The sequence below is a fragment of the Apteryx rowi genome, unplaced genomic scaffold (genome assembly GCF_003343035.1).
Source record: "Apteryx rowi isolate R43461 unplaced genomic scaffold, aptRow1 scaffold_431, whole genome shotgun sequence".
NCBI classification, from domain to species: Eukaryota; Metazoa; Chordata; class Aves; order Apterygiformes; family Apterygidae; genus Apteryx; species Apteryx rowi.
In genome coordinates this window covers 743,510-759,397 of record NW_020450685.1, presented here as the reverse complement: position 1 = coordinate 759,397, position 15,888 = coordinate 743,510, and the positions used below count along the sequence as shown (strand labels likewise).

The 15,888-nt window shown below is 39.3% G+C and overlaps 1 protein-coding gene across 6 annotated transcripts; it reads left to right on the top strand.

The window, feature by feature from the left end:
- Positions 1–356: 356 nt before the first annotated feature.
- On the top strand, positions 357–13,940 carry INSIG2 (insulin induced gene 2). 6 transcript variants are annotated; one of them, XR_003255280.1, is made up of 8 exons: positions 3,084–3,165; positions 4,142–4,482; positions 7,669–7,793; positions 9,799–9,965; positions 10,401–10,500; positions 10,995–11,830; positions 12,022–12,053; positions 12,160–13,940. XR_003255280.1 is itself a non-coding variant. In XM_026076449.1 (6 exons), the coding sequence occupies exons 2-6, from the start codon at positions 4,239–4,241 to the stop codon at positions 11,034–11,036; spliced, it is 678 nt and encodes a 225-aa protein (XP_025932234.1). In that variant the 5' UTR covers positions 357–375; positions 4,142–4,238; the 3' UTR covers positions 11,037–13,940. The 6 variants fall into 6 exon arrangements, 3 of the variants coding, with proteins under 3 accessions (XP_025932234.1, XP_025932233.1, XP_025932235.1); XR_003255279.1 differs by having other exon boundaries at positions 12,022–13,940; XR_003255278.1 differs by having other exon boundaries at positions 10,995–12,053.
- Positions 13,941–15,888: the final 1,948 nt, after the last annotated feature.

Below are 15,888 nucleotides of genomic sequence, written 5' to 3'. Positions count from 1 at the left end.
CTGCGGGGCCGGTTCCTGCGCGGCCGGTTCCTGCGCGGCAGCCGCGGCGCCCTGCCCCGGGCGGCCTCGGCCCCTGCGGCCGCTCGTCTCGGAGCGAGCCTCGGCGCCGCTGTCACGGCCTGCCCGCAGCGGTCGGCTCGCCGGAGGACGGGGCCTCGCCCAGGGCAGAGCGCTCCGCTGCGTTTCCTCCCGCTTGTTCTGCGTGAATAAAGCTTTCTCTTTCCTTTTTTTTTGTTTTTTTTTCCCCCCCCTTCCACTTCTTCGTAATATATGTCTGTACCACGTAAGAAGCTAAATCTCGTGAATCGCACACAACACAGAGGTCCTCATTAGGGTAAAGAGTGTTTGCAGGATGGATCTCCTAATTAAGAGACAGTTAAGTGACTAAGTGTTTTGAAAATGGCTGGGATGGTAATTTGCTACTTAACTTTTTTTGCGTAATGCCAGGCATCCCGTGGTGGCTTTGTGGGTCAAATATAATACCATACACCAAGGTATGTTAAAAAGCTTGGGTTGAAGCAGTGTGTCACAGAAGAGGGAAGGCGAAGTTGAGACTTCGTGAAAGTGCCCCACCTGTAGCTTTCTGCATGCTGTTACAGTTTTGAACATTCATTCTCAAGAGGTGAGGGCTCAGAAATAACGTTGGTTCAAAATAGGAACTATTCCCGTCCAAATGGAAACCCAAAGTAAAACATAAGGGTTAAAAGGAGAGATGATGTGTCATCGATTTGCATGCACACTAGCCTCCCAGTCCAGAACAAGGAGCTGATGTCTTCTTTAGAAATCTTAATTTCCATTTTTATTAAAGGAGGCAATAGGAAATACTTTTCATACCCAAGTAGTATGCTTACCTGAGAACCTCAAGCCCAGGTTATCTAAGGAATCTTAAGACTATATTCTTATAAGAATATAAGATAAGAATCTTAATATTAGTTTTGGTCAGCTGTTGCCTTGCTGTGTTTCTCAATTTCTGTTCATAATATACCAGAAGGTCTCGGAGCCAATCAGCAGAGAAAACTAGGAAACTGTGATAAAACAAACAGGAGCCATATGTCTAGGACAAGAGACCAGGACAGAAACCACTGCATCATACTACTAATTTAAGATCTGGCGTTACTTGTTATAAACGCGTTCATTGATGTATACACACTAAAGCGTCCTTGTTTGGGTAAGGCTGTTTACCTAGTAGTAAAAATCTGTTGCTGGTGTTCTGCAGTGACTCGAATGACTTGCAGCTGCAGTGGTTGTATAAAAACAGTAGGCAGTTTCCTGGAATAGAAAAGTCCTGTTATATTTTGATTTTCACAATGAAGTGTCATATATATTTGCTGAATGACATTAAATAAATGTAAAGTTGGGTAAATGCCGTTTTTATGCACTGAAACTGGTTTATGCCAGAATAAACTTGTACTTTATTTGATAACCATCATTTCTAGCCAAAGAAAATGCATAAGATCTGATCTATGTTTACAGCAGTAAAATATTTTATGTAGTGCCACGTGGGACAGTTGAGAATTCTTAATTAAGTTGGAGATCATTGTAATTAGAAGAATTACAAGAAGGATAGGCTTGTTAGAGAGATATCAAGAGATGGTCTAAAATGGGGAAATAATGGCTGCGGGGAAATTATTAATAGATTTCCTCAAAGTTTGGGACTTGGACTCCTCTTGTTTAATATTTTAAATGATGACCTTGGCGCACAAAATAGAATTGTAGTCATGATGTTCACTGATCATCCAAAGTTGGGAACCCTCCTCAAGGCCAAAGCAATTGAGATATCCTATGGAAAAACTGAATGACGTTGGGTGCTGGAATAGTACAGGTGGGATAAAATTCAACATGCACTGTTGGGGGCTGGAACCAAAGAACAAGGAGTTCACTAAGAGGAAAGAAGAAAGACTTGAATGTAGTAATGGATCACAGGATGTGAGCAACCACTTTATGACAGTGAAAAAAGCAAACGTGATCCTGGGGTGCAGCAGAAGAGCTCATTTAAATGGAGATACGAAAGCGTGAATTTCCTTGTACGAGGTCATGAGAACTGAACCTGGAATCGTATACGTCAGCTCTGGTTACGCATACTCAAAAAAAAGTGGCATTCAGACTTCAGGAAGCGCCAAGAACTATTAGGATGATGAACTAAATGGAGAGTCAAATTAAGGGCTCAGCTTGTTTTCCGAGGAAAACGAAAGCTAAGAAGTGGTATAACTGCTGTCTCCAACAGTGTTAGTGAGGGAGAAGAACTGTTTAAGCTAATGTGATGAAGTTGGAAGAGCTGGAAATTTAAATGATTTCTGACCATTAGGTCAGTGATGTTTTAGAGCAGCCTTCCGGAAGAAGCAGTGGGGGCTAGACTTAGTGGTTTAAAAGCTCCTCTTAAGTCCAGTATTGCTGTAAAGTTCATTTATGATCATGCTGCACAGTCTCTGATGCTATATATTTAAAAGACTTTCCCTGTGAGTTCTGAGTGTCCCTGTCATCAACTGGTGGGCAAAACCCCAAGGGACGGGGGAGGTTCTCAGCTGAAATTGTAATTTATTTGTGATTCCATGCTTTCTTTCCTGGAGGCTAAATATATTATCCAAGCTCTACCACCACGCCCTCTGGAGACAGGGGAAAAAAAATCTGGAGCACCTCCATTTTGCCTGAGGGAAATTGCATTCCCAGCGTCAGCTCTGATGCAGACATCTCAATGTTCAGTGTGAGTCAGGAAGTTGGCTAAGAAGCCAGGCACCATGGTTGCCCTCCGGATGTGTTCGTAATTACAAATAATGCTCCAAAGTAACCATATAGAAGAGATCCTGTATTCTTTGGAGGACTCTGCTGCCTCCCCAAACTACCAGCGGGAAGTTGTGTGTGATGAGAACAACTTTTGCTTTTCTTTTGCCTCTTGGGACTTTTTCAACTGTAGGGATTTCTGAGTGACCGTTGTTGGAAGAGGCCACAGAGTGGCATCATGTCTTCTGGGGAGTTAACGGTAGTGTCTTAGCTGGCCTGGATGTATTTAACTTCACTTTTGGTGTTTCTTCTGCATATGCTGCAGGGGTACTGCTTCCTTCCCGCTGCCATTACGCCTTCGGAGAGCTTCCTCTGGATCTGCTGAAGTCCAAGCAGAAAGGGGAAGTATGCACTATTGCAGCTCCCCTTTTCTCTGTGTGTCCATAAGTAAGAGTTAACAAAAGCCGCCACCAGTTGGCAGTTTCAAATTTAAAAACAATGTCTGTTTTTCCTTCAAAGTTCCAGGTGGCTAAGCTGTCGATCAAAATTGTTGTTATACATGAATGTGACACTGAATCCATGTATAACAAGACTTTTGATTGATGGGATTTTATTTTTTTTTTAAGTTTTTGGGGTGGGATCTCTGCCATTCATAAAGTTCAGAGTTACTCATGTAGGAAGCTATCAGGTACATGGGTAGGTGGTGCTCCTTTTTCCCTTTGCATTCAGATTCTTCTATACCTGATTAAAATCATAGTTTGTAGTAATGTGGGATAGTTTTCACAAAATTTGTGTTACTTTGGTAAGCATTTCTCTGTATTGAAACTATTTCTCTGGTTTGCATAATTATTTGCTCTTATCTGGGATTACAAAAATTGATGAACTACGGGATTGCTGAAATTCTGACTTCACCCTGAAAAATATTTCTCAGATTTCACTTTCCAGTTGAGAAATGTGTTCTGGCTTCTCCTGAAGAAGAAAGATTCATGAACCTCTGAGGCTGCCTTGGAGCTAAGGGCTGTGTTTACTTGCTTTTGAATTACATAATCTCTTGTTGTTGCTTTAAGGAGAGGATAAAATCAACATTTATTATTACTGTGAAGCAAGCCTTTCTTCCTTCTGATAGCAGTTTTATTTCTTCTTCCGTGTGGTTTCAAATTCCAAGCTATCCCATGTCACATGTTTCCTCCTTCTCTGTTTTCTAGCAGACAAAGCTATTTTTTTTCATTGTAGGCATTTCTGCAACTGCGGTTGGTTCTGGTGAGGTTTTTATTTCTCAAGGACTAATTGTATCTTCTGAAAATTCCAAAGAAAATAATATCCATAATTTTTATCCATAACCCAATCTGCAATTTATTTAAGAGAAATATACTTAATGTTTCTTGCATCTGCATTTTTTCAGCCTTGTTTTATTATTTTTCAGGGTTTGGGTGTCTCCTAATTGAAGAGAGTCAAAATACTGATTACAAGTGAATCCTCCTCAGTCAGCCTGCTGGATGTCTCTGAGAACATAAGAAGTCATGGCAGAAAATGATGCAATGCCAACCTTGCCAAAAAAGTGTGGTCCATACATTTCATCTGTTACCAGTCGTGGCATGAATTTGGTAATTCGTGGAATAGTGCTGTTTTTTATTGGCGTATTCCTTGCATTAGTATTAAACTTGCTTCAGATCCAGAGAAATGTTACTCTCTTCCCCCCTGATGTGATCACAAGCATCTTCTCCTCAGCTTGGTGGGTACCACCTTGCTGTGGCACAGCGTCAGGTAAGTTCGATCATGTAAGTGTGCCTGGTGTGGAGATGAAAGTGTTGAAAGGTAGTTATGAAAAACTTTATGTAAAAGGCGTGGAAGATGTAAATTCCTCTTCCAGCAACACTGCCCTTTCCTAGCTATTATGTCCCCATTTCATTTCTCCACGTAGACACAAATATGCATGCCATGCACGTGTCCAAACATTTTTGTTCTGCTAGCTTGTTACACTGCAGTACTGTTAGCAGAGTCTAGCCTTTGCTTTTTTTTCTGGATTAGAGTACAAGTTTAACGAATTTTAAACAGTAGTGCCACTTGTGGCCTTGATGCTAGATTATGGGAGTGTGCTATATAGGCAGTCCTTTGAAAATAGCCTGGATGGGTTAGATTGTGCAGCATACGGTAGCTTGTTTGAGTGCAGTGAACCACCCTGAGTGATGCTCCATTTTGTAGTTSAGCTTTCCATTTGTTCCTCAGTCCAGTTTGAGGTATAGCTTTAGTTCTGTAAAGGTCAGAGACTTGACTCTATCTCAAGGAGTTAAGGCCCAATATGCAGTTTGCAGTTGCAGAAAGCATTTTACAGAACAGAGCACCTCAGTTAAATTCATGCATCAAGTTGGATGATGTGAACGTGCTACAGTTCTCCCATGACCTTGTAGGGAGTTGAGGATTTTGTGTGTGATTTAGGGGATAGTTTAAGTGAGATGTCTACTGTAGGTGGTAAGAAATATACTTTTCCCTCTTCCTTCATCTTCTAATATCAAGAGGGATCTTCTGTGGTAAAATGGAATGAGGCTTTGTGCTTGGCTCTGAAGATCACCAATCACATGGTCAATTATTTTACTAAGGAAGTATTCTTAGCAGCTAATACTGGAGGATTCTGCTTTAGTGAACCTTTATAGTAAAGGCAGCATCTTCCTGGAGATCGGTTTTAATAAGATTGAGAAGATCGCTTTTCTGGATGTTAGTTTGGGTCAATAAACTAGGTTTGGTTTGGCATCACTGTCTTGGTAATGATAATATTTAAGCCTATTTTTTTTCCAAGTCATCAAGTTACTTTCTTTTAGATACCTTGTTGAAATATTACACCACAGATATCATAGAGCAGCTTGATTTGAAAGGAAACCCTCCAAATATCTCTCTGAATCTGTCAGTTTTGTACTGTGGAAATGCATTTGGCATATTATGGTCACAGTTATCTACCTACTTTAACTATTAGTTGTCTCTTAGCGCTGAGATTGTGGATTATTCATTGATTGTATCCTGCATTTACTGTATTTTTTACACTTTAAATTGGTTGTCTTGACAAACAATCTGGCAAAGGTTTGATCTTTTATATATAGTTTGATTTGAACACTGTCACATTTGTGACAGGGCTTAGCTAGTCAACAGCTTTTCTCTATCATTTTGTGTAGGAATGATTTTGGGTGTTCTGATTCTTAGAGAGCTTGTGGATGTAACTGTAGTTATTACTAGGAAAATAGCTGTTGTTATGGCCGTGAAGCTTACAGTGTGAGAAGGATAACGTACTTCAAAAGAGATTTAAGGACCAGTAGTACGCTGGCTATTCTATTAAAACCATGTTCACACACTATTTTAATGGTACCACTTGCTATTTCCTTTTCAAGGTTTCTCTGGGGGTTGAAATGACAGAATCCCAACTTGCAGCAGCAACACTTAAAGTTTGCACAGTAAAGTCAGGTTGCAGCTTATGCTCTCTTTTTGAGAACATTTGATAACATTATGTCTGCAGCTGTGTATTGTGAAATGATAAAGGTTAGGCTTTGTTACCTCTCAGAGGAGCCTTTGGGGTCTTTCTGGTTCTGCTGGGCTGATAACTTTGATGGAATGAATGAATATTGCTTGTAGAATGTAGCCAGTCACCTGCTAAGTATTTGCACTACTTGCCACCTGACTTAAAGGTATTAAGTTGTCTTTTCCCAGCAGGACACCTGTTGAGGAGTTTGAGTTATTTCTTTTCCGTTACCAGTCTTTCCCCTCTTCCCTCCTTCTCCCCTCAGCTAACATGCATACAAAGAACGTCTCTGGCTAAATGTTGATAATTTATGGATTGTTTTACCATTCATGCTTGCACAGCCTCCCTGCAACTGGCATGAGCATTTCTCTGAGACGTGGTTTGTTATTATGAGCAGAATAAAGGTATTTTGTGTATTTGTAATCAGTGGCAATCGAGGTGGCTTTCTGAGAAGACCTTTCACTGTCACAGTGACAGAGAAGATCTATCACTGATATTAGTCATCAGTTTGGCCCAATGCCTTTGGCAAGAAAATTGCTCAAACAGGTTTTTTTTTTCACCTTCCTGCTTTACTGGTGATTTATTTTCCTAAATCCTGGAGATCAGGTTCTCTGGCAGAATAAAAAGCATTTGCCATAATGTATCTCCCAACAGCATGCCAGGCTGAGGGTATTAGAGTCCGTACCGATTACTCAGTCTCTGCCTTGCTCCTGCAGCACCAGTTTAACGCTAAGCAACAGTTTATTCCTCTGCTGTGTTGGTAACAGTCTTTTTAGCTGTAGCTACAGTGTAAAATACATTTATCAAGAAATGTTCAAAGTGCATAATACTTCCCTGGCGTTGAAAGTCCTATTTGCTTTGTATATTCAACAGCTTCTGCGGACTCTTGGTTTACCCTCTTTTGTGTGAGTCTTTACAGTAGCAGTGAAGGAAAGAGAAGCATTATCCAAATGAAAACTGCTTGTAACAACAACAGAAGAAGACAAAAATTACTGGCATTATAAATCATGCTACACCCTTATTGTGGTGTTTTTGTTTTGTAATTATCTTAATATGCATGTTTAAGATGTGGAATTTTCAAAAGTGCCAACTTGCAACCTATTGCTGCTCTTTTTGAACTAAATTGTGAGACTGCAAATTCTGTTATGGTGTAGATCTCTTTGATCCTCCACCCTTAGTTCAGATTATCTCTGTTTTGGTACTTCTGACAGTCACTGCTGCTGTGATTGAAGATGCTGCTGAACAATTTTACAGTGCTTTTTAGTAACAAAATTGTGTTTGAAATTCCTGTTCTGTTACAGTGTGTGTTTTCTACAGTTATATTTATGCTTACGATATCTGTTTTGCTAGTTACAATTATTGTCAAAATCTAGATAGTCTTCATTCTAGCTAAATGTTGCCAGTGCTTTAACTTTTGGGGCTTTTTTTCTTTTATGTTTCCACAGCTGTGATTGGGTTACTGTACCCATGCATGGACAGACATCTGGGAGAACCACATAAATTTAAGAGAGAATGGTCCAGTGTAATGCGATGTGTAGCAGTCTTTGTGGGTATAAATCATGCCAGTGCTGTATCCTATATTCTAATGAAATTGTCAATAACAAATAGGTTTCCAGCAAAACAAAGCCTACATACTCAGTCTTAATGCATTGTTGTTAAAAATATGATGTGCAGCATTTTGGCAAAGGAAATATGAAATATGTGTTACTGTTAAATGATAGTAGCAATACTGAAGGTAGTAAGTCTCACACCAGCTGGTTCTGAAAAATCTTTTCATTAGAAATGTCTCAGTATTGGTATTTCTTTTGCTTTAAGTCTTTATGTGTTTTGAATAATTAAAACAAGTGTGGGGAAATACTTCCATGTTATGTATTATAAAAAAGTGCTTTAATACATAAAAGTCAGTATTCATTTAACACTGTGGTTACAGGTTGAAGCCCAGTCTTGAGATCATCAGTGAAACATATGTGCTTTGCAAAGAATGCAGAAAAGTTAGGAGCAGCTATTACCCAGGACAACCCAAAGCATTTTACAAGGCTAGTAAGTGTTGTTACACCATGCTACAAATTAAGGCCTTGATGCTGAGAGAGTAGTTACCTTTCCTGTGGTCATTCAGTAAGAGCAATTAGAAGTCAGTCAGTATATTATAGTACATCATCTTCCTYCTAAAGAGCGTAGATGTTCATGTACGTCCTTGCACAACTGTGTTTGAAACTCCTGTTCCTTCTCTCTCAAGCAGCTACTAGTCCTGGGGGCATGCTGGCTTGCAGGGTGTTTCCCGAGTGGGCTGACACACCTCACTGGCACCCTTGTGAGCTTCGCTGGTTGTATCTTCAGGTAGGGCCTCCTCTGTGAGGCAAAGCCAGTGTCTGTCTGTCTGTCTATGAAAACTGAGTTCTGATGAACTGATTAAAAAAAACTTTTTATCTCTAGAAGTCTCATTGCCTTTAATATCAGTTCCAAAGTGGCTAGCAGAAATTTGTGGGGAGAGTGCTAAAAAGTCCCTGATTGTGTGCTACTGAATCTCCTTATTTCTAGCTGAAGAAAAATAGGGCAGGTTTAGTGAAAGATGTGAGAGCTGGCTGAATTTTCATTGACATAACTTGGACTTTGGGGTTTTTTTTGTTGGTTTTTATTTTTGTTCCTGCAAGCCATCCTATGCTGTATGGCCAGAAGAGCTGGAGCTGTCAAGGTTCAGAGTCCTCCTCACTGTCCCTCACAAGCCTTGCCCTCTGCTTGTCAAAGATACATTAGCCTGGTCCTGTGGTGCTCACCAGCTTGGACCATAGTTGTTCTGTAAGCTGTGTTTTTATGTTGTCATCCCATAAATCTACTTTCAGGCTAACGATGCTTGACAGCCTCCTTTTTAATAATATGTTTTGGAAAGGAGTTGTGAGGATGAACTAGTATTTCTGCAGCATTTTGAAGAGGGAAGCACTACAAAGATGTCCGGAATGACTTCACAGTTTTATCACTGAGCTGATAAAAACTGATTTCCATGTTGATTTACATGAGTTCACAGTAACATTATTTACACTTTGTTTTATAGAAAATGTTAAAATTATTAATGTTTTACTGAATGTAAACTGGCATATATATTAAAATAAAAAAACATAACAGGAAGTCAAATAAGAGTTATTTAACCTCCACAGATATCTTATTTCAGTAAATCCCTGGCATTTGGAACAGTTTAATGCTAGATTTAAGATTTCATGCTTAGTGTAATAAAGGAGCAGGTGAGGATGTAATGCCTTTACTCTGAACAGTAAAATGTGCATTGTATGTCTGTCTAAAACTCTTGTGTTCTGTTTGATAGGTGTATGGTCTCTTTGCTCTTGTACAGTGCTAAGACTCTAAACATGAAATAATACCTTAAGTCTTTAGTTTCCCATTACTCTCATAATACTTACAAGGCTTATTTCCTTATACCTGATAGCTGTATTAATTGTCTAGTGTTGTATTTTTTTTATGGAGGGACATGCTATCTTATGCCAAAATAATGATAGACAGAGTGAAGAAAAGTGCTTTTCACCTATATTTGATATTTCCAAGCTTATCCTTAACAAGTAACACAGAAAGTGGACTTTGCCAACAATATCCAGTTGTCTCTCACATTAGCAGCCCTATCAATTGGGCTGTGGTGGACGTTTGATAGATCACGAAGTGGCTTTGGTCTTGGAATAGGAATTGCTTTTCTGGCTACACTGGTGTCGCAGCTTCTGGTGTACAATGGAGTTTATCAGTAAGTATTTACTTCTTCAAGGTTAAATGATATTCTCTTGAAACTATAACATAAATTCAGAATAATTGAAAGGGTAGAATCTGATGTGATTTCCAAAGCTGCCAGCACTTAATTTTAGGTGTAAAATAAATTGGACTATTGATGAAAGCTTTTATGTGCTTGTAAGAGTGAGACTTTTAGGTGGGAGTTATTTACTTTAATAAGTTGCTGACTTACCTACAATATAACATGCTTTTTGTAGTTTAATAAATATGATTAGAATCAATAGGAAGCCTCCTTTGTTATTTGCTGTAAGTATTTAAATGTCTATAATATGTGGCTTTTTTAATTCAAATGTCCTCATACTTAAATTTATGAATTTGTCTCCTGTGGTTGGAGTACTCTGTTTTTATGTATTCCCCAAGGTTGAGCTCAAGAATACATGCTCTTTTCCAGATACACATCTCCAGATTTCCTTTATGTTCGTTCCTGGCTGCCATGTATATTTTTTGCTGGTGGAATAACTATGGGCAATATTGGCAGGCAACTGGCAATGGTAAGTTGGGAAGGGGGAGTTGACTGCCTTCCAGTAAAAGTTTTAATCTGCATGTCATTCCTTCCAGTATATACCAACCAGCTGACTTGTGGGTGTGGAGTAAGGTGAAGTCTGTAATCAGTGCTTGTTGATCTAGTCAGTGAACCATCAGTACCGCTCATCAGAGCACAGCCTGTCACTTTGCTCTGTTTGTACGCTCTTAGTTGTTTACTTTCAGTCCTTTCAAAACCAGGAGCTAAGTAAGAACTCCATGTTTGGGGAGAAGAAGTCAGGCTAACCCCTAAGTCTGTACTGCTGTTTCTGCTGCTCAGGGAGACAGAAATTGGAGCCAACACTGCGTGCACAGAACTTAGGGAGACCAAACTCATCTGGGCAAAGTGTAAACTGAGCTATTTTATTACTCGCAGTGTAGATAATTCCCCTTCGTAGCGGTTTTCTTCATTAGTTTTGTAAATTATCATTACTAAGTATTTTTGTCCACTTCTGTTTTTCAGTATGAATGCAAAGTCATTGCAGAGAAGTCTCACGAGGACTGAGGAGAAACAACATGCACCTTCTAAACAGGAAAATATCTGACAAATGACTGTCGGAAGAGCATAAGGAACACTTGACTATGAAATTGCCAAAATGCAATTTTTTTCCTTTGAATAGTATACTTTACTGCAATCTGTGATTGCTGCTTCTATAGAAACCTTGGTGTCTGATTTTTGATTACTGTGAAGTTACACTAGTATGCAATACATTTGACAATATTGGTTCAATTATAGGATTTTTTTTTTTCCAAAGCTAAACTGAGTTTACCATAAATTCTTGTCTGTCCATAATGTTGCAGTGCCAAACTGACCTTTGCACTACATTTCTGTAGCTGAAACTTCTGCTTCACTTTATCTTGAAAATTTTGAAGAATTTGTTCTTAATAGTTCAGTGAAAGACAGGGAATTCAAACTTAGGAGTGAAGATCTTTATTTGATGATAGTTAGTAATATCCTTATTAAATTCATGGATTACAGTGAGCCTTGATGCAATAAGTAACAGACTTCTGCCTATTAACATGCTGTATCATTCTTTTTGATCACATCATAGGTGAGGAAACTTAATATGGGTTGTATGGCTTATTACCCTACCATTTCTTTTGTCTGTGTTGTGTGCCCAGTATCACATATCACAGAACCCAGAAATGGAAACTTCGCTGAGACTGGAAATTCTTTGCTRTTTTTTTCCCCTAGTACATGCAGTGTACACAGCTTGGATATTGATCTATGTGGACCATCCTCAGATGTGGACAGATTCTGAAACGGCTTGCTGTGTTGAGTAATAGGATACAATTCAGGTCATTCTTCTACAGTCCCTTAAGCCAACTTGTGTTGGTCCCTTCTTTAAGCAGAAAAAACCCAACCTTTGGGAGTTGTTACAAAACTTTTTTCTGCTAAACTAAACCAGTGACTACCATTTACTGTCATAAAACTTTCCTTTACCAATGTTAATTTTGATAATTATTGTCTACTCCTGTTCTGTTCACAGGGATTGGCAGAAGGAGACAAGGCTGTATTTAGGTATGGATGTAGCTCTTACTGCTGTGGCCATGGTTCAGGCTCTCTTCAGTGCATTTCTCATGGCAACTTTCTGTGGTAGATAAATACTGTTATCCCTATTTTACAGGTGCCTGTGCACAGGAAGTCTGATAAGACAGAGCTGAAATAGACTGTGTGCTAATCAGTTCCTTTCCTAAGAATAAGGATTTTAGAGTTTGACCCATATTTGGGGATGTACATGGAATTTCCTCTGTTGGCTTTGCAGCTCCCTTTTAAGATCATAAGACAAAAGACCTTGTGCAAGAAGGCAAAAAGCAGACTTGAAGAAGGCTCTGAAAACCTGTGCCAGCAGTGAATTTGGGGTGGAATTGTCTCCATTTTCCCCCTTCTGTCTCTGTGTTGATGTTGTTTTAATGTATTCTTCTTTTGTCTTGAATTACTATTTTTTTAAATCTTCCATGAAGGGTTTATAAGACATGTTACAGTCACCTAGGGAGACTGGAGTTGGTCCAAAGAACAAATAGATGTTTAGATAAGTTTTTATTAATAAATGTGTGTATGTATTGTACATGAAGCTTGAAACAGGCAACTCTTTTTCAGTCTTGTATGCTTATCTCTAAGTCTGAGAAGTATGCAATGGAGTGCTTCCAAAAGCATGTAGCAGAAATGAGAGTCACAGATCTTTTGGGTGGAGGAGTTTAAAAGTAATGAATAAGCATATGATGTATAAAGAACTTGATTCTGCAACTCCACAAAATTTCACTAGCTTTTTACAGTTCCATGACAGTTCAGCACCTTAAGCACATTTTTGTTTGGTATTGCTTCAAGAAAGCACTTAGAGATGTGCTTTACTTTAAACTGAGGCAGACCATGTTTAAGTAGATCCCTGACTAGAGATGTTTTGTTTTTTTTAATCAAACCACATGGCAATAGAGGGTTTTATTAATGAAACCAGCAAAGCATCAGGGCATGAGCTTAGGGTGAGATTCCATACGCAAATTCTGACATTGCGCTTGAGAAGCCGCTGGGTCCCTTTCCTCACAGTATTTGTTTCTTTACTTAGGTGAATGGTTTCAGCTTGTTCTGCAGCCTGATGAGGCCCTCTTGAATTATCAAGGCATGACTGGTGCAAAACATTTAGATGTCAATGTTTCTTATCCTAACTGTAGGGATTAATGTGGTACCTCCATAGCCAGTGTGCTGACTTGGGAAGCATTTAATTTCATTGTGACCAATACGTGTATACAACTGGAGATGAGTAGTTTTTATTATTCACTTGGTGGCAGAACTCCTTTAACCTGCCCATCTAAATATTTACACAGAACAAAACTTATGTATGTTAAAATGTGCAGTATGTGAGAAGTGGTTATTGTGCATTCGTGGCACCCACTTTACAACACTTGTGCACTCACGTTCATGTAAACCTGATTAGACTGTGCTGTCAACTAATGTCTTTTAAATTTCATTTTTGAAATTTTGAGCAGGTTTTCCAAGGGAGCAATCATCCAAACTACATTTGGGTGGAGTCCTTTATTATATACATTTTATTTTTTTTATTCTTATTTGACTAAAGTTGATAYGAGACTGAGATCCTGGATGCCATATTTTTTCAAACTGCATTGTATTTTTATGGCTGATATGTTCAAACGCTGAAAAAGGTTCATGATGAGAATGCTGACACAGCCTTAACTATAGTGGTGTGAACATGCTGCTACTGTAAAGCATGTAATTATAATATTAGACTGTCTTCAAAATACTGTTCAATAGAGAATGAATAAGGTATATTTTAGATACAACTTTATAAGCACTATAACCTCTTCACTAATTAAGCATTGTAAGGTCTATGCTGTTTAAACTTGCAAATTGCTGTTAAAAGCAAAATGTGCATTAAATACAATTACAACCTTGTTTGATAGGTTTCTTTTTTTTTTTAAAGAAATTATATTGATTTTTAAAATACACTGAACTGCCTTCTATCAGCAATCTTGTAATAATTTTGACCATTGAGCTGGCATATTGGTTGCACAAAACACCTGTCTAGAAATAGTAAAAAAGAAGCAGGCAAGATCAGATCAGCAGAGATTCTGGCATAATTAGCATGCTGAGCTGCTTTTGAAAACTTGCTCTTTTGAATCTGCAGTAGGAATATTTGAGCTGCGGAAAAATAAGATAAATTTAGCTGCAATATAGAAAATAAAGATTTAGATATAAATAGTCCCTGTGAATATGAAAAACCACTTATTACAGGGAACCTCATTCTGTGATATTTGTATTAATATTCTGGTCTGGATATGAATTGGCAGTATATTGCTGAAAGTTAGGTATTCGCTGAGTGGCCATGTACAGTGCCTGTACATCTCAAAAAAGATGTAAAAGAAATGGAGGTTTAGAAATATGTAATGAAAATACCTTAAGGCAGGACTGAAGAAAGGGTGGGCAGAGAGGCCCATCAATAGGTCAGATGTGTGCCCAGGGAATCCCAAAGCTACGGGACACGTGGAAGTTGGAGAGAGCACAGGGGGCAAATGGGAAGACCCACAGTTGTGTTGCAGGATCCGATGGGGCAACCTGCTACCCAAAAGCCTAACTGGTGCCAAATGCATAGTCCTGTGCATGCCTGGTGTCTCACCAGAAGAATTAAATTTCACAGTCAAGGCTGGACACGGTTGTGACCGAGTTGCAATGCTAAGTTCAGCCCAAAGCACGCTGGCGAAGTTGCTTTCCTTGAGAAACACAAGCGGTGCCCCTCCCTTTCATCTTCAGCCTCTCCGTGAGAGCACTACCCTGGGAATGGAAAATCTAGGTCCTTCCTGCTCAAATTCAGCCTGAGGGTGTTGCATGGAAAGTTGCTCATTTCTAGGAGAATATTCCAGCCACCAGGCTGCAGGCTCTCCTGCAATGCATGTTGCTCCTCTCGTTATAACGTGGCTACTGTAAGCGGCTAGAAGGAGAATAAACAAAGTAAGTTTTCTTTTCTAACTTCTGTAATTCTCTTCTGCCATCTGGCYAGGGTCTGCTGCGGGGACCTTTGGGCATAGCAGCCTTCTCTTTTCATTTCTGCCGCGTGTATGGAAGGGGCATAATTTTACCTGCTGTATTACCCTGGATGTTTTGTGTATGCTTTTTACATTTCGAAGCAGTGTTACCAATAATTTCTGATGGTAGTGTTAATGGATGAGTACAATCTACGGAAATGATTTAAATATGGAATACAATGCATATAAAAATACATCCACACTTGGGCAGAGGGAACGTGTGTCTCGCAGTGGGAATAGCTATCTAATGCTATTAGTTTTGATGCCAGTACTAAATGCAAAGCATGAGTAATTTTGGAGCTTAATGTTCAGTACTAAACCGTAAATGAAAGGTCAGTCCAACATGTTAACTGTCAGGGAATAGTAAACACTACTTTAATTGCTTCGTACAGTCAGCTTGGATTTTTGGTGTCTGTTGTCATGTTTTGAGCAACATGGTCCAGAGCCTTGTCCTGATTACCTCCCCCAGTCAGATGACAAAGCCTCAAATTAAAGGATAAACCAAATGCTTGGGCTTTCCAGGCAGCGTACTGGGAGTTTGTGCTTGGAATGCTTAAAAGCCACTCGGGGGAGAGGTAGTCGGTCTGATGGGAGCCGAAATCCAGGTTGAAGTGTAGTTCTGCATTTTTGTAAGATTTTCCTTTCTTGCTCTTCATCTCTGAAGTACAAAAGATTAGCAGCTCCTGTTGTACTTTCACACTTAGGTTTTTTTAACCTGCCCAGAACTGTAGCACGAAGGGAACAAAATAGACAAGTGAGAAAGAGAAGGTTATAGGAAAGGCTTATTACTAAATTTTTCCCAGGCAAGCGAGATAAGAGCT

Excerpts from the sequence above, each read along its gene's own strand:
- INSIG2 (XM_026076449.1), top strand. The coding sequence starts at position 4,239 with ATGGCAGAAAATGATGCAATGCCAACCTTGCCAAAAAAGTGTGGTCCA. Across the intron at positions 7,794-9,798 it reads GTATAAATCATGCCAGTGCT|AAAGTGGACTTTGCCAACAA; the intron begins GTATCCTATATT and ends CAAGTAACACAG. Across the intron at positions 9,966-10,400 it reads GTGTACAATGGAGTTTATCA|ATACACATCTCCAGATTTCC; the intron begins GTAAGTATTTAC and ends GCTCTTTTCCAG.